The sequence below is a fragment of the Microcaecilia unicolor genome, chromosome 1 (genome assembly GCF_901765095.1).
Source record: "Microcaecilia unicolor chromosome 1, aMicUni1.1, whole genome shotgun sequence".
Taxonomy (NCBI): Eukaryota; Metazoa; Chordata; class Amphibia; order Gymnophiona; family Siphonopidae; genus Microcaecilia; species Microcaecilia unicolor.
The window spans coordinates 560,378,261-560,401,978 of NC_044031.1; the positions used below are offsets into that span (position 1 = coordinate 560,378,261).

Below are 23,718 nucleotides of genomic sequence, written 5' to 3' on the forward strand. Positions count from 1 at the left end.
TTGTACCCAAATATGCTAATTGCTGTAACCATATCCTCCAGCAACAAATTACAGAGCTTAACTATTCATTGAGTGAAAAATATTTTCTCCTACTCAGTTTAAGGATATTAACATGTAATTTCACTGAGTGACCCTTGTCTTTGTAGTTTTTTGAAGGAGTAAAAAAATCGTTTCACTTTTATCTGTTCCACACCATTCAGCATTTTGTGCACCTGTCATATTCCCCCGAGCCATCTCTTCACCAAGTTGAAGAACCCTAACCTCTTAAACCTTTCCTCATATAAGAAGAGTACCACCCTCTTTATCATTTTTGTCATTCTTCTTTGAACCTTTTCTAAATCTATATCTTTTGTGTGTGTGTGTGTGTGTGTGTGATATGATGGGGCTCATTTTCAAAGCATTTAGCCTTCCAAAGTTCCATAGGTTTCTGTGGAAGTGATCTGACTTCCTAGTTCACTAACTTATGTTCTTTAGCTGATGAAATGTTTACCAAACAAAAACACAGAAGAACAATCCTCTGCAGATATCAAAAAGCACCAGGCATAGAGGATCCAAGATGGTGATTGGAGCAGACGTGGCTTCATGAAGCTCCTGAATACCTGAGTGGCCTGGTTGGAATTTTTCCGGTGTTAACATGGGGAAAAGGAAAGGGAAACCAAGGTTACTACCCTCCTTGAGCCCTGTGGAGACCCCGACCGTCTGCCAGACCACCCTGGAAAGTTTCGGAACTTGGAGGCAAGGAGAGCCAGTGTCCGCTTCGACGGAATTCGCAACTTTGGAAGTGGACCGTAGCTTAGAGAGAGTTTCCCTCAACCCTCCCTCTTGCACAGCTCCTCCAGTGCTGGGTAGTGGACGCGCACCGATGGGGTTGCAGTGTGCAGGGGCGCCCGACAGGGGCCAGGCTTCTACCACTTAGAGAGGAGGACCCATGGCTATGCAAAGCTTGAGAGGAGAATCTTCAGGGGAGATTCAGACATTTCGGCTTGCTTCCCCTCCTATCCAGTGTTCTACTCCCAGAAGCAAGAACTGATGAGACCTGCTGTGGTAACAGAACTTTTATGGGATGCGATCCAGGGATTAAATTCCTCCCTCCTCCAGGTATCTAACATCTTTAAAGGAGAGATTGTGGAATTGAAACAATCTTTTCAAGGTTTGTCTGATAATGCTGATAACTATTCTCATAGAACTGAATCAATAGAAGGGGAGATAGTCAGTTTACAAAGTGTTTCTTCACTGGCTATTAAGGACAGAGATGTACAGGCCCGTAAATTGGAGTACTTGAAAAGTGTTTCTTCACTGGCTATTAAGGACAGAGATGTACAGGCCCGTAAATTGGAGTACTTGGAGAACCAAGGAAGGAAAAATAATTTGAGGTTTTTAAATTTCCCTAAGTTACCACTCAGCTGTCGATATGCTAAGGACATATTTTGGGGAAGTATTGGGAATACCAACTGAGGGTTATCCATCCATAGAGCCCAATACATCACGGGAACTTCCAGATCTACCACAAGACTTCAATCTGATATGAACTTGACTGAATTTCTAGAAAGTTCCTTGGAAGTGATAACAGCACGGACTATCCTTCTAGTGACATTTGCATTAGAACCAGACAAAAATAATATTTTTCAAACTTATTTTCACCACATGAATATAGAGTTTTTGGGAGCAAAAATTAATTTTTTCCTGACTTAACTAGGGAAATATAAAAAAGGACAGAATTCTTGGCTTTAAAACTAAGAATTCTTAATTTGGGTGGAACGTTTGTGTTAAAATTCCCTTGCAGGTGTTTAATTTCGTTAAATACAAATAATTATGTTGTTTTTGACCCAAAGAAACTGTTGAAGTATATTAATTCTAAAGAGGGGGTTATAGATACTTGGTCACATCTAGTAATTGAATTTGCTGTATATCGGCTGCAAATATCCGGCTCTCTACTGCTCTATTGATAATATAATTTTTCTTGTTATTGTTTTATTTCCTAGTATTTAGATCTAAATATGTGGATAAAGTGAAAATAATCATTATTCTTTTTGTCAATTTATTTGTTTTTCCTGTCAATTAAGTTGTGATATTGCTTAAACATTTATGTTTAATATATAAATGTAAAATAAAAACATATTGAACATAGAAAAGCACCAGACACACAGCCAATGTGACCAATCCACACCAGACAACACTTTGTGTTTAAAAAGGTACTTTAATTTTCAACACCCAAGATGCAACACAGGGGCCGTGTTTCGGCCACTAGGCCTGTATAAGGAGTCTATTATTATTAACATTTGTATAGCGCTACCAGACACAGGCAGTGCTGAACACCTGACACAGAGAGACAGTCCCTGCTCGATAAAAATTTATATACGTATGTATATACACATACATACTAAGACCAATGAACATAAATAATAAAAACAAATACATAAATTAAAGTAATTGCTAGAAATAAAATCAAATCACTTGGAAATAGAAATATCTAAAAAGACATACATGGTCTAAATTAATAATATAGAGCAAAAGGGATCACTAATTGCATCATCAGTCTAAACGTGTTGCGTTAAACATATAGAAACATATTAGAAAACATATCGTTTGAGGATGAACCCATATCAACTATTGCTAAGTAAACATACATTGCATTTGAAAAGGAGACTATATCCGTCATATTGGTACTAATGACCTTATATAAAAATCTATATTATTTACATGAATGTATAAGAAATATCTAACAAAACATTCTCTTATCAGAACAATGAAAGACCTATAAAGAAATATATATCTAACAGCCACCAAGAGGTAAAAACAATCTACACAGGAAAATAGGATTCTAAAGTAAACATGAAAACATGTTTAGTGTTAAGTGAAAACTAGACACAATACCTGAATTGGATGTAAATTGGACAGATTACCACAGTGCTACAATAATAAAAAAATATATTTATCAAAGCCCCTCTACCTAACTTGGTATTACACAGCACGTGAGCTGTGTGTTTCTAAACTACAGGTAGTGATGCAATTCGAGCAAATATGACACCAAAATAGTAAACTGAAAAATACTATCTAAGCAAAACTGGTGGCAAAAAGTGACACAAACCGAGAACACCACATTCCAACAAGAGATGATATATCAATCACTGCTGACAATAAAGGGTACTCTACTACTACTATTTAGCATTTCTATAGCGCTACAAGGCATACGCAGCTCTAGGTGAAGTATATGTTTTCATTTTAGACTCCTGATGCAGACCTAGTGGCCGAAATACGGCCCATGTCGAGTCTTGGGTGTTGAAAATTAAAAGTACCTTTTTAAACACTTAAAGTGTCATCTTGTGTGGGTTGGTCACCTGGTTTGTTTTGGTCACCTTTGCTGTGTGCTTCATGCTTTTCGAAATGTTTACCAAAACATGTTCTGATCATAAAGAATGTTGTGATCCATATACAGCTACATGCTTACTGATATATATATATATATATATATATATATATAAAAGCATCCCCAAATTACCTTGTCTATTGTCTTTAAAAGTTTAGATCTCACAATTACTTCCTAAACATAAGAACAGCCATACTGGGTCAGACCAAAGGTCCATCTAGCCCAGTATCCTGCTTCCAGCACTGGCCAGTTCAACTCACAAGTACCTGGCAGAAACCCAGTTAGTAGCATCATTTCATGCTACCAATCCCTAAGCAAGCAGCGACTTCCTCTATGTCCATCTCAATAACTATGGACTTTTTTCCAGGAACTAGTCCAAACCTTTTTTAAACCCAGATACACTAACTGCCATTACCATATCTTCTGGCAACGAGTTCTAGAGTATAACTATTCTTTGAGTGAGAACAAATATTTCTTCCTATTTGTTGTAAAAGTATTTTCATGCAATTTCATTGACTGGCCCCTGGTCTTTGTAGTTTCTGAATGAGTGAAAAATCAGTTCATCTCCACCTGCTCCACACCACTCAGGATTTTGTAGACCTCAATCATATCCCCCCCCCCCCCCCCCCCCCCCTCAGCCAACTCTTTTTCAAGCTGAAGAGCCCTAACCTCTTTAGCCTTTCCTCATATGGGAGCAGTTCCATCCTCTCAATCATTTTGGTCGCTCTTCTTTGAACTAATTCTGCTATATAATTTTTTGAGAGAGGCGACCAGAATTGCCCACAGTACTCAAGGTGAGGTCATACTTGCTCAAATTGAAAACAAACCCATATATAGACATAAGAAAAGCTAAATCTTTCTACAGACATATATTCCTTATTTCTTACATAGTAATATGTTAAATTAGAACAAACCTCTTACTCTGTTCATAATTATATCTTTTGCAATATAATGTAAGCCACATTGAGCCTGCAAATAGGTGGGATAATGTGGGGCAAATAAATAAATAAACCTATGTCATACCCATAAAAAAGGAATCTTGACATTCCAGTATATGTTTAAAATCCCCACAAAAAAGGAGTCTCCTCCAAGAGACCATTGCTTGCTTTATGCCACCCAGAACAGATAAAGCATCAGCTCACATAACTCAGAAAATTGGTAAATTCAATGATCCTGATTTGAGACTACAGAACCCTTTCCCCTTTTAAGAATTACTTTTCCCTCTTTGTCTGTTAAACCAAGTTGCAGTTGGTGGTATGTTGCACAGAGCCTTTCTGCATGCTTGTAAACATTTTTCTGGATATGTCCTGATTGATGTGATCCATGTTTCTGGTGTGACTGCTGTTCCTTTCCTTTTTTAATTGGAATTGTTTTCATTTTTATGTTGTTTTTTTTAATTGTACACGCCTAGTCTTGGCCAGTCCAAATTTTTGCAATTAAATCAAGTATTGTAAATCAACATAAACATAATGTTTCTTCAGAAGTTGAGCAGTGCAGATCACATGTCTATTGAATGCTACAGGGTAGGTATTTTAAATATAGTAACAGTATAGATGTCAGAAGTGAGAGATTTCATATTTTGTCTAGCAGTATTCGGTCCAAATGAGCCTGTTATAACTAATTACAGTTTGTAAATGCCTATTTAATTGTTCCTGATTCTAAATAATTAGACTTCCAAGCTGCTCAGTTCGTTGAAGAGTGCAGCATGTTATAGTTTATAGTGAATATAGATTTTGTTGTGATTTATGCTTTGGGATTTGTCTTTTGTTTCTAGATAACTACACGGGAAGACGTGAATTCAAAGCAGGCTACAAGCATCAAGGTTGATCTGGAGCCCGAATTGTTTCGACCAAATCTTAGTGATCCAAGTGAACTACTACAAACTGGGCAAATTGAAAAGGTGCGGTTTCTCTATGCTGCTTTTGATAACAATTTAAAGATTAAAAGATTGTCATTGCGGAAAAGTTAGTTAATTACCTGATAATTTTCTTTCCTTTAGTCCCAAAGGATTAGTCCAGACAATGGGTTGTGACCATCCACCAGCAGATGGAGGAGGATAACTCTGAGTTGTGCCTCATAAGCTCCTGCGCTTAGCAAACAAGCTAGTATTCGATGATAAAGCAGTGAAAGAGAGTGATTTCCAGAGAGAAAACTGTAGCCTCTAGATACAAAAAAGAACTAGGAAATAAAGGGCAAAACTCGTGCCTTAGAAATAATGGAACCAGAACAATACAAAATTACATAGAACCCAGAAAAACCAAAACCATCACAGAAGAATGGGCTCTTTACTGAGATACAATCGTTGGCAAAAAAGGACAGAACTGTCCATATGGAAACTCCCATGACAGCAAAATGGCAACTAGAAATACTGCTTTTAAAATAAGATCTTTGATAGTTGCCAAGTGTAAGGGCTCAAGGAGGCCAACTGAAGAGCCTTAAGAACCACTTGAAGACTCCACATAGGTCAAATATTGCGGAGCAGGGAACAGAGATGAGTGACTTCCTTCAAGAATTGCACTATATCAGGGTGAGCAGCCAATGAGGCATTCTCTGTGACATGCCAATGCTGCCACCTGAACCTTGAGCAAATCAAGAGCCAAGCCTTTTTTGAATCCCTCCTGAAGGAAGGATAAAATTTGAGACAAGGAAGCACGAAATAGAGAAATATCATTCTGTACAGATCAGCTCTCAAAAGTTCTCCATACTCTAGCATAAGAAGAAGAAGTGGACTGCTTTCATGCTTGCAGCAAGATTGTAACATTATCTGTGTAACCCTTCCTCAATCGCACTGTCTCAAGATACAGGCCATAAGACCAAAGCTGGAGGGATCCTCCATAAGTACTGGACTTTGTTGCAATAAGCCCATTAGTGGAGGAAGAGCCTTTCTCCCTGGAGCAGCTGTAGAATCTGTGTACTTGTACATTGACTGTGGATAACTTGAAGTCCAAAACAGGATGGCCCCACTGTGTGGAAATAAGGCAAAATGCAGTCTTTGACAGTTGCCATTCCCCCAGATCCAGACACACACTGGTGAGGAAATCCGCTTGTGAGTTCAGTGAACCCACTCTGTAGAATGTTGAATCCGCCCACTGAAAAAGAAGACGCCCCTCCTGGCCTAGAGATACTCTTTGCTCCTCCTTGTGTTTTGATGTAAGACAACAGCTGTGACATTGTCTAAGAGCACACGCACTGGCCTCCCATGAGGAAGAGACTCAGACTAGTAGAGCTTGAAGTTCCAATCTATTGATGGACCAGGAAGCCTTCACTCTTGACCTTTGACCCTATGCAGAGTGTTGGAGATAATGGGCTCCCCATCCGAAGAGACTGGCATCGGAGGTGAGAACACACTAACTGGGAGTCTGTAAGGCAACCCTGCTGAGTGTGCGCAGGGAGAAGCCACCGACAGACTCCGTCTGGCTTGAGGCATCCACGGCACCAGCTGGTCGTAAGTCCCTGAGACTGGATACCACTGGTTTAACAGGGATGACTGTAGGGGCCGCATGTGGAATTTTGCCCAAGGCAGAACATCTCAAGTTGCAGCCATAGAGCCAAGAACCTGATCATAATTTCACGCCCTTGGTAGGGAAGAGAGAAAAGCCTGTGAATTTGCTGCTTGAGCTGATGATGCTGAAGTAGGAAAATGTTCCCAGCCTGGATATTGAAGCACACATCTAGAAATATCTGGACGAGGGTGAGATGACTTGTTGGAATTCATCACCCAACCCAGCGCAGAAAGAAGAATTAGGACTGTCTATGTACTGCGAAGGCTTTCTTGATAAGAAAGCACCAAAATTACTACCTGAATTAACCAATCGTCCAGATAAGGATGTACCTGGATTCCTTGCCGGCGAAGAAAGGCTGCCACCCCCACCACCATAACTTTTGAAGATGTGCGAGGTGTAGTGACGAGGCCAAAAGGCATGTCCTTGAATTGAAAATGATCTTTCAGGATCGCAAACAGGAGAAATTTCCTGTGAAGAGGCCAAATTGGGATATGAAAATAAGCCTCCTTGAGGTCCAATGAGGTGAGAAACTCGAGGCTTTGACAGAACAAAGAGTCCCCATGTGGAAATGCAGCACTTTGAGAAACTTGTTCACCCCTCTGAGATCCAGAACCGGGCAAAAAGGAGTCTTCTTTCATTGAGAGTACAAAAATAGATGGAATATCGACCTGTGCCCCTCTGTGCTGGGGTGAATGGGCTAAATAGATAGCACTGCTTGACTCTTTACAGAGCTGCCGCAAGGGGACATCATGAAAACATCTGCGAGTGGCTTTGAAAATTCTAGCTTGTAGCCATGGAAAATGATATTGAGGACACATTGGTGTGCAGTAATTGTGGTCCACATCCTGTGAAAGTGGGGAAGATGCCCACCTATGTCTACATACAAAGAGTGAACCTCGACCCCATCCTTGCGAGAGCTGCGAAGAGGGAGAGGTTCTTCAGGTAGCGGAAAAGGGCTTCTTCCCTCCTCAGAAGGAAGACTGAGTCTGAGGAAAGTGAGATTTTGTGCGGAAGCACTAGCCTTCCCTAGTCTATACCTCCATGCTTCTCAAAAATTGACTTAGCCGCCCAGAGATGATCTTGGAATCTCCCAGGTCTTTAACAATCTTCTCCAAATCTGCACAAGAGTAGTTCTCTCCCTCCCCCCCCCCCCCCCCCCGGAAGGGCAACTTTGCCAAACGAGATTGGCCCAGTGCCTCAACCATAGCCTCATTGCACCAAAATACTCAAAGCCATACCCTTAGCTGATGCTCATAGAATATCATAAAAGACCATCTGACAAATGGGACAACCCCACCTTTAGAAGAAAGTCTGGAGGCAAGACCAACGTGTACAATTGTTGACTCCACGATAAAGAAGCCCTGGCTACAAAAGAAGAAAAAATTGCTCCCTGAGAACTTAACGCAGCTAGTTGAAAGACGATCTTCAGGGCAGCTGCAGCCTTAAGCTTGCAGTCATGCATATCCTTTAATGCACTGTCACCTTTAACAGGGATGGTGGTACGTTCAGTAACCGCGCTAAATCAAATGGCTGAAGGAGATATAATGTGGACATAGTGCGAGCCACCCGGAGGTTAGAATCAGGGGTCTCCTATGGAGCAACAACAAACTCCTGCATAGACTCATGAATATGAAAAGATACAGGAGGTCTCTTAGTACCTAACATAATAGATTGAGACCTAGAGGACTCAGAAGCAGGGAAGAAATGTTTAAAGCCTCCATAGATTTTGTGATCGACAGAAGGAACTCCACTCTCAAAAACAGCCTAGCCTCAGTCTGCCTCGGAAATGTCCAAGTCAGGGCATCAGCAGAACGAGGACAATCAGAATACACAGATAAAACCTTCTCTGAGTCCCGAGGAAGAACATTCTCCAAATCCTGTGAAATGGAAAATTTTCATTTCTTAGGAAGCTGCTTCTCAAAAGCAACATGGGGGGAGAAGGAGAGACAGCTTGAGCTAACTTTAATAAAAAGGCCTAATGTAATAAAAGAACAAATTCAGGTGAAAACGGCAAGGCAGAGACTTCTAGCCCCGCAAAACCAACATCTCGGGATGTGTTAGCAGGCGAGGAACCTGCTGACAAAATGGACACTGAAGCCTCGCAGTGCACAAGAGCCTTTGGCGCTGAGCCTGCCAAAACCACCATCGGAGCAGAGCCAGATTGAACTCCCGGAAATGGAATACTGATGGTTAAAGTAGGCAAAAGCGGCATCTCCACAGAAGTAAAGCAAAGCGTGCAAGAACTGGTAGCTGAGAGCTTACCTCCTCAATGTGCACAGGACTTAATAGGCTCAGACAGAAAGGAAAATAAATATACTCACAGAAAACAGCCAATATGATGTCTTCCAAGGCACTGAAAGCCCCACAATCTTCCCACAGTACAAGTGCTCTCAAAAATAACCGCAGTGGCTGATTTTTTTCTTATTTTTATTTTTTTAGATAGAGTCAGGAGAAAAAGAGAAGGGAAGACTGAGATAAAGATGTAGAAAGTGTCAACGGGGGAGCAGGGAGGGACCTAGACCACTAGGTTTATACCTGAGGCACAGGATATTCTCAACCCCAAACTCAACTGAACCTGCAAGCTGGATAGGAGGCCACACGGAAGTCACCACAGCGCACAGGAGCTTCTATCCCACCTGCTGGATATAGAGAATACAGGCGTGGTTGCTAAGCGCAGGAGCTCATGAGGCTCAACCCAGAGATCTATATCGCCACCTGCTGGCAAATGGTCACAACCCACTTGTCTGGACTGATCCTTGGGACATAATGGAAATACTTTTCATTCTTTCCAACACAATGGAAGTCGGAATGAATTATACAAAAGGGATCAAGAATGTTTGCCCATTTGTTTGGCAACAAAATAGCTCCCTAAAAATTGAACACAATGGGGTGAAACTAGGGCATTTCAGAAAAAAAAAACCAGTAAAAGGACAGATCAGATTCAAAAATTGGCAACATCAAACAAGGGTTCCAGAAAAATAAACCCCTCACTTCAAACGTGGCCCAGTGCATTCTGTGGGAGCAGATCTGGCAGGAAATAACTCTTCAAAATTTACAATTGGATTGGATTTATTGACCTAATACACTGCTTAATTCCAAAGTTTTAAAGTGATTTACAATAAAAATAAATACTTGATAAAACATTTTAAAACATATTACAAGCACAGAATAGCCTACTTTACAATTTTTTACACTGATACAGAATAGAATGAAAATTAGTATGTGAGAAATACTGATAAGACAGACAGACTGATTTGAAAATGAGCGAAATTGGGCTTAAAATGTTGCCCGGAGTATTTCTATAGATGGAGGAGTTCAGCATCTGTAACATAGACATCTAAATATAGTGAAACATAGCAGTTATGGAATTCCTTATTTCAAAGTGCCTCTCACTGTCTTCTACTCTCCCAACCCCCAGATCTGTCCCCAACCCCCCCAAAATACTCCCTGCATATACTGCCCCACCCCCTGAAACTGTCCTCCGCATCTGCCCCATCTGCCCTGCAACCTACCCACTCCCCCACCCCCCCAAAAGCTTACCCAAAACCTGCAGACGACTCCTTGCAACTTTACTACTATCCTTCTGATTTCCCTAACCCAAATAACTACTTCCACTAATTCCTTCTAGTCCTAGTACTTTTGGAAAGAGTAAACACGTGCTTCATAAGTACATAAGTAATATGCCATACTGGGAAAAGACCAAGGGTCCATCGAACCCAGCATCTTGTCCACGACAGCGGCCAATCCAGCGGCCTATTCCACCCCATTCAGTATTTTATAGACTTCTACCATATTTCCCCTCAGCCGTCTGTTCTTCAACCTGAAAAGCCCTAGCTGCTTTAGCCTTTCTTGGATGGGATGACTTCCTTTTGAGAAAAGGCTAGAGTGGCTAGGGCTCTTCAGCTTGAAGAAGAGATGGCTGAGGGGAGATGTGATAAAGGTCTATAAAATATTGAGTGGAGTGGAATGGGTAGACGTGAATCGCTTGTTTACTCTTTCCAAAAATGCTAGGACTACGGGGCATGCAATGAAGCTACAAAGGGATAAATCAAAACAAAGAAAGTTATTTCTTCACTCAGCGTATAATTAAACTCTGGAATTCGTTGCCAGAGAATGTGGTAAAAACAGTTAACAGGTCAAGAGTCCTAAAAGGTTTCGATAATTTTCTAAAGGAAAAGTTCATAAGCCATTATTAAGATGGGCTTGGGAAAATCCGCAGCGTATGTCTATGATAAGTAGCACATCTGTTTTACGCTTTTTGTATATTGCCAGGTACTTATGACCTGGATTGGCCACTGTTGGAAACAGGATACTGTTTTTGATGAACCTTCAGTCCCAGTATGACAACACTTATGTTCTTATGTACATCACCCTGCAGACTGCTCCATCCCCACAAGTGCTCCACACCCAAAAAATACTCCCATCCCCCACAACTGCCCTACAAACAACATCACCCACAAAATTCATCACCCACAACTGATCCAACAGCTCTTAAACTCCCCCACCTTAAAAACAAAATAGCCGTTTCCACACTCAGGACTCAAGAAGCAGGCAGAACTCCGAATTCCAAATGCATGGATGAGACAGTAGTGCAGGGAAGAGGGATTTAAATTTGTTAGGAACTAGATAGCATTCTGGGCAAGGGGGAGCCTATTCTGAAATGATGGACTCCACATTAACCAGGATGGAACCAGGCTTCTGGCACTAACATTTAAAGAGGAGAATAAAGCAGCTTTTAAATTAGAGCGGGGTGGGGAGGGGGAAGCAGATAGTAGCTCAGGAGCTCATGATTCGGAGTGAGATATTCTTGAAATATACTATTATAACAGGAATCCCAGTAGAGAGGTTTCATCAAAGGTGAAAGAAAGCCAGGAGTGTTTAACAGCAAAGGTTGAAAATTAACTCTGTTAGTTTCTAAGCAGCTTGTAGATGCAATGAAGAAAAGACACTTTGAAATGTCTGTATACAAATGCCAGAAGCCTAAAAAATAAGGTAGGAGAGTGAAAGTGTATAGCGCTAAATGGGAAGGTGTTGGGCTTGCTGGGAAAAAGTGATCATAACATGATCAAATTTGACTTAATTACTGGAGTGCAGTCATTAAGGAAATCTATTGTAGCACCAGTGATGATCTGTGAAATTACAGACCGGTAAGCCTGACTTCAGTGCAGTGCAAAATAGTGTAAACTACTATAAAGAATAAAGTTATGGAACACGTAGACAAACATAGTTTAATGGGACAAAGTCAGCATAGTTTCAGCCAAAGGAATCTGATTCATTTCTTTGAAGGTATGAGTAAACATGTGGTTAAAGGTGAGCCAGTTCATATAGCTTATCTAGATTTTCAGAAAGCTTTTGACAGAGTTCCTCATGAGAGACTCCTGAGAAAATTAAAAAGTCATGGGATAGGCAGTGATCTTCTCTGTATCTGGATTTTCAAAAGGCGTTTGACAAAGTACCTCATGAAAGACTCCAGAGAAAATTGGAGAGTCATGGGATATGAGTTAGGGTCCTATTGTGGATTAAAAACTGGTTAAAAGATAGAAAACAGAGAGTAGGGTTAAATGGTCAGTACTCTGAATGGAGAATGGTAGATAATGGGATAGTAGGAGTGGAGGGGTAGCCTAGTGGTTAGTACAGTGGACTTTAATCCTGGGGAACTGGGTTCGATTTCCACTGCAGCTCCTTGTGACCTTGGTCAAGTCACTTAACCCTCCATTGCCCCAGGTACCAAAACTTAGCTTGTGAGCCCTCGAGGGACAATTAGTAGTAATGGTTGTTCCCCAGGGGTCTGTGCTGGGACCGTTCCTTTTTAACATATCCTATATAATAATTCTCACCATCAACGTTCTAATGTGGGACTGCCTGTGTCCGTGCCTCCTGAGCTAGGCTCCGAAGCCCGGATGACATCACTGACAGCTGATTCAAAGGCAAGGGGGGAGTAGGGAAACACTCAGATTGTGTTTCCCTGCTCCTCCCCCTGCCTGGGAATCAGCTGTCAGTGCGCCGCTCCCTGCCGAGCGGCGCAGCAAAAAACTGCAAGCACGGCACCACAACCCCCCCCCCCCCGGCGCATCACCAAATCACCCCCCCAAGCACATCAAACACCCCCCTCCCCTCACCCAAAGCACATCTACACCCCCCCCCCCCACACACACACACACACATGTCACTCCCTCCCTCCCTCTTCAAGGCCCCCTCACGCCCCTCCCACCGAGATCCACACTGCACCCTCCCTCCGACTTCAACACCCCCCCCCTTTCCGCGTTACTGACCCCTGGACACCCCTGCCGCGACACTCTCGACCCCCCCCCCCCCCACCCTTTCCGGAAAAAACCCTCCCTGCCACCAACGCGTACCTGTGCTGACGGGGGACCCCAACCCCCCGACAGCCGAAGTCTGCTTCTCGACTGCGCGGCGTTGCTTGAAGAATGATCTGATCAAGTTGATCAGATTCAGCAAGCAAACAACGCCGGCGCAGTCGAGAAGCAGACTTCGGCTGCCGGGGGTTGGGGTCCCCCGTCAGCACAGGTACGCGACAGCAGAGGTGGGGGAGGGTTTTCGCCAGAAAGGGGAGGGGTCGAAAGGGTAGCGGCAGGGGGGTCCAGGGGTCAGTAATGCAGGGGGGGGGGGTTGAAATCGGAGGGAGGGTGGAGTCTGGAACTCGGTGGGAGGGGCGTGAGGAGGCCTTGAACTGGAAGGAAGGGAGGGAGGGGGGCGTGGGTCTCGCAGGGGACAGAGCGAGACAGCAAGAGAGGGTTGGGGAATTAACTTGCTATTGCCCGTTTCATTTCCTACCGAAACGGGCCTTTTTTACTAGTTTATAATTGATCTAGAGATGAGAGTAATTATTGAGGTAATTAAATTTGCTGACGACACAAAGTTATTCAAAGTTGTTAAATTACAAGAAGATTGTGAAAAATTACAAGAGGACCTTGTGAGACTGGGCATCTAAGTGACAGATGAAGTTGAATGTGAGCAAGTGCAAAGTGGTGCATGTGGGGAAGAGGAACCCGAATTATAGCCACGTAATGCAAGGTTCTATGTTAGGAGTCATCGACCAGGAAAGGGATCTAGGCGTCATCGTTGATAGATTGAAACCCTCTGCTCAGTGTGCGGTGGCGACTAAGAAAGCAAAGAGAATGTTAGATATTATTAGGAAAGGAGTGGAAAACAAAAATGAGGATGTTATAATGTCTTTGTCTCATTCCATGGTGTGGCCACACCTCAAACATTGTGTTCAATTCTGGTCACCGCATCTCAAAAAAGATATAGTGGAATTAGAAAAGATTCAGAGAAGGGCAATGAAAATAATAAAGGGGATGGGATGGCTTCCCTATGAGGGAAGGTCAAAGCGGCTAGATCTCTTCAGCTTGGAGAAAAGACGGCTGAGGGGAGATATGATAGAGGTCTATAAAATAATGAATGGAGTGGAATGAGTAGACGTGAATCGCTTGTTTACTCTTTCCAAAAATACTAGACAAGGGGGCATGCAATGAAGCTACAAAGTAGTACATTTAAAACAAATCGAAGTAAATATTTCTTCACTCAACGTGTAATTAAACTGGAATTCGTTGCTACAGAATGTAGTAAAAGCAGTTAGCTTATAGCTTAGCGGGGTTTAAAAAAGGTTTGGATGGCTTCCTAAAGGAAAAGTCCATAGACCATTATTAAAATGGACTTAGGGAAAATCCACTACCTATTTCTAGAATAAGCAGCATAAAATGTATTGTACTGTTTTGGGATGTTGCCAAGTACTTGTGACCTGGATTGGCCACTGTTGGAAACAGAATGCTGGGCTTGATGGACCTTCGATCTGTCCCAGTATGACAATACTTATGTACTTATCTCCCTCTTCTTTGCAGAACTACTTTAATTCAGACACATTCATAGGAATTTGTGCATGAACTGCTTGTTTCATATTATATACAAGTACCGAGGGTAATGGAGGGTTAAGTGACTTGCCCAGGGTCACAAATGGCTGCAATGGGAACTGAACCCAGTTCTCTTGGGCAAGTCACATAACCCTCCGTAAGTACCTGTATATAAATAGGGGAAAAAAGGTGACAGCTGGTTTACAAAAAAAAAAAAAATCTTGGATATGTATCTACATCTAGAAAATAAAAATTAGAATCATTTACCTCTTATGTTCGCTTTTTATTATTTACTTTTTATTATAGAATCTGGGGAATAGCACGTAGATTTTGAGCACCTTTTAGCACCCTTTATTGAACTGCCCCCGGTGTCCTCTATCATCACTAAACTATACCCACCATAGACCCATCACCATAAAAACTAGAATCCCAAAAACTGCCAACTCTGAATAACTACCCCTGCATCTACTTTACCTCCCCACAAACCACCCCCACTCATGCAGTGCAAGTATATTATGATCTATTCTCTGGAGGCTTTCCTCACTTGTCTAGGAAACACTCTCAGGCTTATTTTCAAAAGAGAAGGACGCCCATCTTTCGACACAAATCGAAAGATGGGCGTCCTTCTCCCATGGTCGCCCAAATCAGCATAATCGAAAGCCGATTTTGGGCGTCCCCGACTGCTTTCCATCGCGGGGATGACCAAAGTTCCCAGGGGCGTGTCGGAAGCGTAGCGAAGGCGTGTTTAACAAATGGGCATCCTCGACCGCTAATGGAAAAAAGAAGGGCGTCCCTGATGAACACTTGGCCGGCTTTACTTGGTCCATTTTTTCTTGCGACCAAGCCTCAAAAAGGTGCCGAACTGACCAGATGACCACCGGAGGGCATCAGGGATGACCTCCCCTTACTCCCCCAGTGGTCACTAACCCCCTCCCACCCTAAAAGGAAAATTCAAAAATATGTATTGCCAGCCTCAAATGTCATACCCAGCTCCATCACAGCAGTATGCAGGTCCCTGGAGCAGGTAGGCAGACCCAGGCCCATCCCGCCCCCCTACCTGTTACACTTGTGATGGTAAATGTGAGCCCTTCAAAACTCACCAGAAACCCACTATACCCACATGTAGGTGCCCCCCTTCACCCCTTAGAGCTATGGTAGTGTTGTACAGTTGTGGGGAGTGGGTTTTTTGGGGGGTTCAGCTCACAAGGTAAGGGAGCTGTGCACCTGGGAGCAATTTATGAAGTCAACTGCAGTGCACCGTAGGGTGCCTGGTTGGTGTCCTGGCATGTGAGGGGGACCAGTGCACTATGAATGCTGGCTCCTCCCACGACCAAATGGCTTGGATTTGGTCGTTTCTGAGACGGGCGTGCTCGGTTTCCATTCTCACTGAAAACCGGGGACGACCATCTCTAAGGTCGACCTAAATGTTGGGTAGTATCGAAACGAAAGCTGGCCGCCCATCTTGTTTCAATAATACAGGTTTCCCTGCCCCTTCCCGATGATGTCCTGCGAGGACCCCCTCAGGAAAACTTAGGCGCCCCGTTCGATTATGTCCCTCTCTCTAACCTGAATGCACTTTAATATGAAACTTGCATCTTTGATTGCATGTGGACAAACACTACAGTTTGCACATCCAGACATACCCTACCTTTTCCTGGCTGTGGAGGGGGGTGCATTAGAGTGTAGGGTTGAGGATTTCAATATTTCTGATTTCCTCCCTCTCATTTAGACTATTGTGACTTTTTGTTTTCATTAAAAATAACTTCAGAATATGCTAATGCTTCCTAATATCTTGGTGGTAGTTTGGGCCATCTGTGAGAATCTATAAGGACAAAACCAGTGGTAACATTTTAATAGCTGGTATCTTTCTTTTCAGTAAAAGTATTTAGCTACCCTGTATAACCTTGGCTGACATATATGCCTATTGTAAGCTTATTAGTATGATTTCATTATATACATTTCTTTGTTTTATTTTTAATTGAAATTTTATATCTTTTTAGGAAAAATTAAGGATAAATAGAATATACAAAAAGCAATCCTGAAGACATATTACATTGTTCTAGTCCACATCACCTGGTCCGGAGGCACCCAGCCACTCAGGTTTTCAGGATATCCATTGCATGCAAATCACATCATGAATATTCATTGGGGATATCTTGAAAACCCTGAGTGGCTGGGGTGCCTCCAGGACCAGTTTGGGGACCACCTGATCTAACTGAAGAGAAACCAAACAAACATAAGTAACTACATCTCAGTATAGGCAATATAAATGAAATTCAGTATGAATTAAATCGTGAACTGCATTCAACAGTTCTTTGTTTTAAATATCATGTGGCTTTCTGATTTTGGTGTGTGTACTCTTCTTTGCATGATCTGACTGATTGGTGCAAGATGTGGTGCTGCCTTTGTGTTTACGAATAAAGCCTCGTAAGTTTTTTTTTAACGTTGGTGTAAATACCACCACCTTAAATTAGGCGTGGAGCAGGTGTATTCTATAAGTGTGCATTGAGTTTTGGAAATGCCCACGGTCCCACCATTCCATTGCTAGAGCCCCTTTTTGACAGTGCGCATTAGAATTTACCTGCACCTCTTTACAGAATGGCCTAGCAGTTGTGTGCATAAATTTCTAATTAATGCCAATTAATTCAATAATTTCCTAAGTGGCAATTACCGTGCTGATTGGCTGTTAAGTAATGAAATTGTGTGCGCAAAATCCAGACATACGCTGAATTTGCATGCGCAATTTTGGTCGTGCTATATAGAATCTTGGGAGTTAATGCTGAAAACTTGGCCAAATTGGCTTTTGGAACTTCTTATTTTATCTTATATGAAAAAACACTGTTTGGACTGCTGTGTGTAGGTTAAATGTTTTCCTCCACTGTCGTGTCTGATAGTTTGTTTATATCTGGCTTTTCACCCTCCATGTAAAATGAGCTTACAGTGAAAAGAGTATCTGTCTATTACAACATTTAAACAAAAATGATTTCCAGTGTACATTGAATAATAACTCTTTAGATAATTATGATTGCATGTGGAAAGTGCAGTTACATATATGACTACTTCCAAAGGAAATGGTAGGGTTTTTTTTCAACTGGATTCCTGTACAGAATTACAGTGCTAACTGGGCAGTAATCGACATTGTACATGCGCTGGACGATTACAGCCCGGTCAACGCGCGAGACCTTACCACTGAGTGAATGGGTGGTAGTAAGTCTCAGGCCCAAAATGGACGTGTGTCAATTTTCATTTTGCCGCATGTCCATTTCTCTTCAAAAAAAAAAAAAAGGCCTGAAAAATGGACCTGCGCTCACCCAATACAAGCGTCTACACCAGCACAGGCCACTTTTGGCGCACCTTAGTAAAAGGGCCCCTAAATGTAAATGGTTTTATGGCCAAAATATTTAATTCTTTACTACTTAATTCTCTAACAGCAGTAATTAGTAAGGTAGTATGGTTCACACAGAATTTTCTGTTCAGTTGAATTAGAAAATAAATTCACATTATAGTAATTAAGTTTTTGTTCTTTACAGCTCACTAAGCACCTTCCTCCACGAACTATTGGATACCCCTGGACACTTGTTTACAGTACTGGGAAACATGGCATGAGCCTGAAAACTCTTTACCGAACAATGCTGGGTCTTGATACTCCAGTACTAATGGTTATAAAAGATAGTGATGGACAGGTATGGAAATAATAAAAAAAAAGGTGACGCATTCAAATATTATAATATGATAGTCTAATAAAGCAACAGTCATGTGGTAGCAGAGCTTGCTTGTTATGTGCCTTAATGGTTCCACAAACTTCTATAACTCTAAAACAGAAAGGCTGGAATACATTATGTCGCAGTACACATACAGCATTATCATGACTTCATGAGTTTTCTAAAGTTCCATGAAATGTTTATTCTTTGTAGTGAATCAACCTTAATGGAATGAACTACATCACAAGCCTTCCTATTGAGCCTTTTGACCATACACAGGAAGGAAACTGGGGACAAATTGGCCCATTTCAGTTTTTGTTGTGTTTTAATTCTTCTAGTTTTGTAGTATGTACAATGCAGTAAGCGAGCAGCAGAGAATAAACACAGGATTTACTAACAGCTACACCTCAACTTTTCAGATTTATCAGCTTGATAATGTCCCTGAATCCTTTGATAATTGTCCTAAGTGATCTTGATGCTTGAAGACTGTTCCTCAAATGAAGCAATTTCCATTATTTGTGTCACCGGTATTTCATCTGGAGTTTAGATAACCAGAAGCTTAATTGAGAGTTATACAGCATGAATAAGATGCCCAAGAAGCTTTAATATTAAGTATCTCATAAAGTCCCTGAAAAACAAAGCAGGAGTAGCAGATTCATCTTCGGTTAGACACCAGACATCTTCCATTACGCCCCAAGGCTCACTCCAGACAAATGGGTTGGTCTTTCCCATTATGGCAATACTTATGTACTTATGACCATCCTCCAGCAGGTGGAGATAGAGAACTCTGAGTTGCGCCTCATAAGCTCCTGCGCTAGCCAGTATCTCTATATCCAGCAGGTGGGATAGAAGCTCCTGTGCGCTATGTTGACTTCTGTGTGGCCTCCTGTCCAGCTTGCAGGTTCAGGTTGAGTTTGGGGTTGAGAATATCCTGTGCCTCAGGTGTAAACCTAGTGGTCTAGGTCTCTCCCTGCCCCTCCGTTGCCACTTTCTACCTCGTTATCTCAGTCTTCCCTTGTCTTTTTTTCCTGCCTCTAAAAAAAAATAAATTCAGCCACCTGTGGGAAGATTGTGAGGTTTTCAGTTCTATTAAGTCTTATACGCGCTGCGAAGGTAAGTTCTCAGCTACTAGTTCCTGCACGCTTTTACTTTGCCGCTTTTGACTACTTTGGCAGTCAGTATTCCATCTCAGGGAATTCAATCCGGCCCCGATCTGATGGTGGTTTTATGCAGTCTCAACGCCAATCCTGTGCTCCGTGAGTCTTCAGTGAGTCATTTTGTCATCAGGGTTCCTTGTCTACTACCGTGTCCCGGGATGTTGGTTTTTCGGGGCTAGAAGTCTCTGCCCTGCCGTTTTTGCCTGAATTTTGTTCTTTTATTACATGGTCCTTTTATTAAAGTCTGCTCAAGCTGCCTCTCCTTCTTCTCCTCACATTGCGTTTGAGGAGCGGCTTCCTAATAAAAGAAAACTTTCCATTTCACAGGATTTGGACAGTGTTCCTCCACAGGACTCAGAGGAGGTTTATCTGTGTATTCTGACTGTCCTCGTATCTGCTGATGGCCCTGACTTGGACATTCAGAGGCAGACTGAGGTGATGATCCTACTGTAGCTAGGCTGTTTTTGTGAGTGGAGTTGCTTCTGTCGACCACAAAATCTATGGAGGCTTTAAACATTTCTTCCCCTGCTTCTGAGTCCTCTAGTTCTCAATCTATTATGTTAGGTACTAAGAGACCTCCTGTATCTTTCCATATTCATGAGTCTATGCAGGAGCTTGTTGCTCCGTAGGAGACCCCTGATTCTAACCTCCGGGTGCTCGTACTATGTTCAAATTCTAGCTCCTTCTGCCATCTGATTTAAAGCAGTTTGCTCTGCCTATGATGGATGCCCTTATTACAGCGGTTACTAAATGTACCACTATCCCAGTTGAAGGCGGCATTGTATTAAAAAGATACGCAGAAAATACAGTTCAGTGAACTATTCTGTTGCCGAAACATCATTTTTAGTAATTGATTTTTCATTTTCTCAGATATAAAAAAAAATTCTGAATACTCTCATGAAGGTTTCTTTACAGAAGTTCATGTTTGGCTAAACAATGCTGTACTTCTATTAAAAAAAAAAATCAACTGTTAATGTCCAAAGGTAGAAGTATCCATATTGAATGGAGTAGCAAAGAATTCTTAATCAAACACACTCCATGCTTGCAATTCATGGTCTGGAAATCTGATCACATGCAGTCTTAATAAACTGAATAATGAAAGCTGTGTTAACAGGAGCACTGAAAGATGACAGCAGTTGTAGTACAGGTTCACTGAAATTAACATTTTCTGTAAGATATTGAAACCCAGTAGCGTACCAAGGGCAGGGTGGTGGGAGCAGTCTGCCCCGGGTGCATGCAGCAAGGGAGTGCACGGAGCAGGCATGCAGCTGTTGGCTGTGCTGGCTCTCTGCCCCTTCTAACATTATTGCCTTTTCTGGGGCAGGGGACCAGCAAAGCTGAACTCTGTGCGCCTGCTCCGCACACCCCTTGCTAGGAAGAAAGGCCAGGTGATGCACTTCGGTTAGGGCGTGATGATCCTTGATCTTTTGGAGGGGGGGGGGGAGGGTGATGCACCAGGAGGCACAGTGTTGCACCCCCACCCCCTCCAGGTGGTGAACAAACTAGGAACACCACTGTTGCAACCTTAGTTTCCTGATGGTTACTTTTGCAAACTGAGATGCTTTCACTGTAGTCAAGGAACTTCTTTAAAGAGTTCTGCTAAATTAATTAGAACAACATTAAAGATAACCAGTGCTACATGACATTCTGCTTTATTTAGGGAGCCTTTACTAAAGGTTAGTGCACGTTATCTGCGACAGGACCCATTTTATTCCTTTCAACCCTGCTGCAGATAACTTGCACTAAGCTTTAGTAACTGCCCTCCTTAATCTGCTGGAGTTGGAAGTGAAGGCACTTTGAGATGAGAGTTCAGTTGGCAAGGAGATGTCCAGGGTTTGAGCCAAGAGAGTTTGTCAACTGGATGTAGTAGTCCTGTTTGGGAAGTGAAAAAGCAGATTGGAAGGAAGTCAGCAAGAAATTGAAATTTATGAAGTCAGCATGGGCACGGGATTGCAGCCAAAGGCGTTCAGCAGAACGAGCATAGGAACATAGGTAGCAGATTCTAGAGTACGCCTTACAAAACGGGGAATGGGAGGAGCAAGAGTATCCAGAGCAGAGGAGAGAATAGTGGAGGAGTGGCCTAGTGGTTAGGGCGGTGGACTTGGTCCTGGGGAACTGAGGAACTGAGTTTGATTCCCACTTCAGGCACAGGCAGCTCCTTGTGACTCTGGGTAAGTCACTTAACCCTCCATTGCCCCATGTAAGCCGCATTGAGCCTGCCATGAGTGGGAAAGCGCGGGGTACAAATGTAACAAAAAATAAAAAAATATATATTATAGGACGAGACAGCCTCATTGACAGACTTGGATAACATAGTGGTAGAGAAGAGATTTGAAACACTGGAGGACAGAGTAGAAGGGTCAGTAGCCTGAATATTCCTAAATGTATTGGTTAAAATTGGACGGGACTGGGGAGGAGGGTGTTTAAGTGTGAAAGTTATGAGATGATGGTCAGAGAGGGGAAGAGTTGAGGCACAGAAACTGGAGAGTGAGCAGTTTGAGAAGAGGATAAGATCAAGACAGTGGCCATTCTGGTGAGTGGGAGCAGTGGGAGCACAGTTGAAGATTGAAAGAGGCTGTTAAAGCAAGAAACTGAGAAGCATAAGAGTCAAAGGGGTCATTAGCATGAATGTTAAAATCCCCAAGAATGAGGGAAGGAGATGAAGGTTTAAGAAAGTAGGAAAGTCAGGAGTCAAAATCAGTGAGAAAGGAAGAAAGGGACTTATCAGATGGTCTATAAATGACAGCTATTCATAAGAAAAGCAGTGATACTGAGGTGGAAGAAGAGGTTGAAATCTACAAGAGGGTAAGAGTAGTAGCCTAACACTATCTCTGTAGCCAACCGAGTAAGTAATATGGGAGAAAAGTTAACCTCCATGACACAGGGCTTCAGCAGAAACAGAGTCTTCAGGGCAAGCAGATGAAGAGTACAAGAGATAAAAGGTCATGGATGTAGGAAAGTTTGTTGCAGTGGACATTTCACAGAGCACATTAGAAAGGCAAAGAAGAAGGATGGAGGAGAGGAACAGAAATTAGATTGGAGACATCACGATGTGACCCACACGAATGGAATGGCGAGCTGATGTGGAGGATCAGGATTGGGATTGATATCCCCAGCGGAGAGCAGGAGAAGGACAAAGAGAGTACGGTGTCAAAGACCACCAAATTGCCCACCAAGAGCTTCGTACATCAGCTCTCAGCACAAGCAGGTACTTGTGGAGGAAATCTCTTCCCTTCTACAGGCCAATGTGGTGAACCCCACACCACCAAGGCAAGAAGGGAAAGGATTCTACTCCAGGTATAGTACTTCCTTGTGCCAAAAAAGATGGGGGTGGGGGGAGGTTCGTCCCATCCTATAATTAAGGACCCTGAGCTAACTCCTGGTCAAAGAAGTTCAGGGTAATTTCCCTGGGAACTTTTCTCCCCATGATTCAGGAAGTTAGTTGGCTATGCTCTCTGGACTTGAAAGATGCTTATACCCATAGTCTGATAGTTTCCAGTCACATCACTAACAGTACCATGTTCTGCCATTTGGCTTCCCGTCAGTTCCCAGGTAATTTCCCTATCTGGACGATTGACTGGTCAAGAGCACATCACAGGAAGGGGCAGCAGAGTCAATGCGCCTGACTTTTCAGGTATTGGTGCTACCAGGGTTTGTCGTAAACTGCCCCAAGGTCCCTCCTTCATCCGGTCCAGCAATTGGAGTACATAGGAACTGTGCTCAATATGTTGCAGACTCTTGCTTTTCTCCCACAAGCAAGACAGATACCTTGACAGCACTACCCTCACAGGTACGAAGCAGCAAGTAGGTCACAGCTATGCAAATGTTGAGATTTGGCCACATGGCCTCAACTGTGATCGTCACTCCCATGGCACATCTACTTTTGAGAGAAGGATGTAATCCAGATTGATCCAAAGTTAACTCATGCCCTTCTCTGGTGGTCAATTCAATCATATTTGACTCTGGGACTGCCATTCCAAATTATGCCTCCTCAGAAGGTGTTAAGGAGATGTATCCAACCTGGAATGGGGAGGTCATGTAAATGGGCTGCACACCCAGGGAATTTGATCTGCTCAGGAAGCAGATTTTTATATCAACATCTTTGAGCTGAGGGCTGTT

The 23,718-nt window shown here is 42.6% G+C and overlaps 1 protein-coding gene across 4 annotated transcripts in view; it reads left to right on the plus strand.

Moving 5' to 3' along the window:
* OXR1 (oxidation resistance 1) overlaps positions 1–23,718 on the plus strand; it is a 388,442-nt gene that overhangs the window by 310,284 nt on the left and 54,440 nt on the right. For all 4 annotated transcript variants that reach the window (XM_030217988.1, XM_030217996.1, XM_030218005.1 and 1 more), the window contains 2 exons: positions 5,142–5,267; positions 18,272–18,424. In XM_030217988.1, the coding sequence (XP_030073848.1) occupies positions 5,142–5,267; positions 18,272–18,424 (279 nt within the window). The remainder of the gene's footprint in view (positions 1–5,141; positions 5,268–18,271; positions 18,425–23,718) is intronic.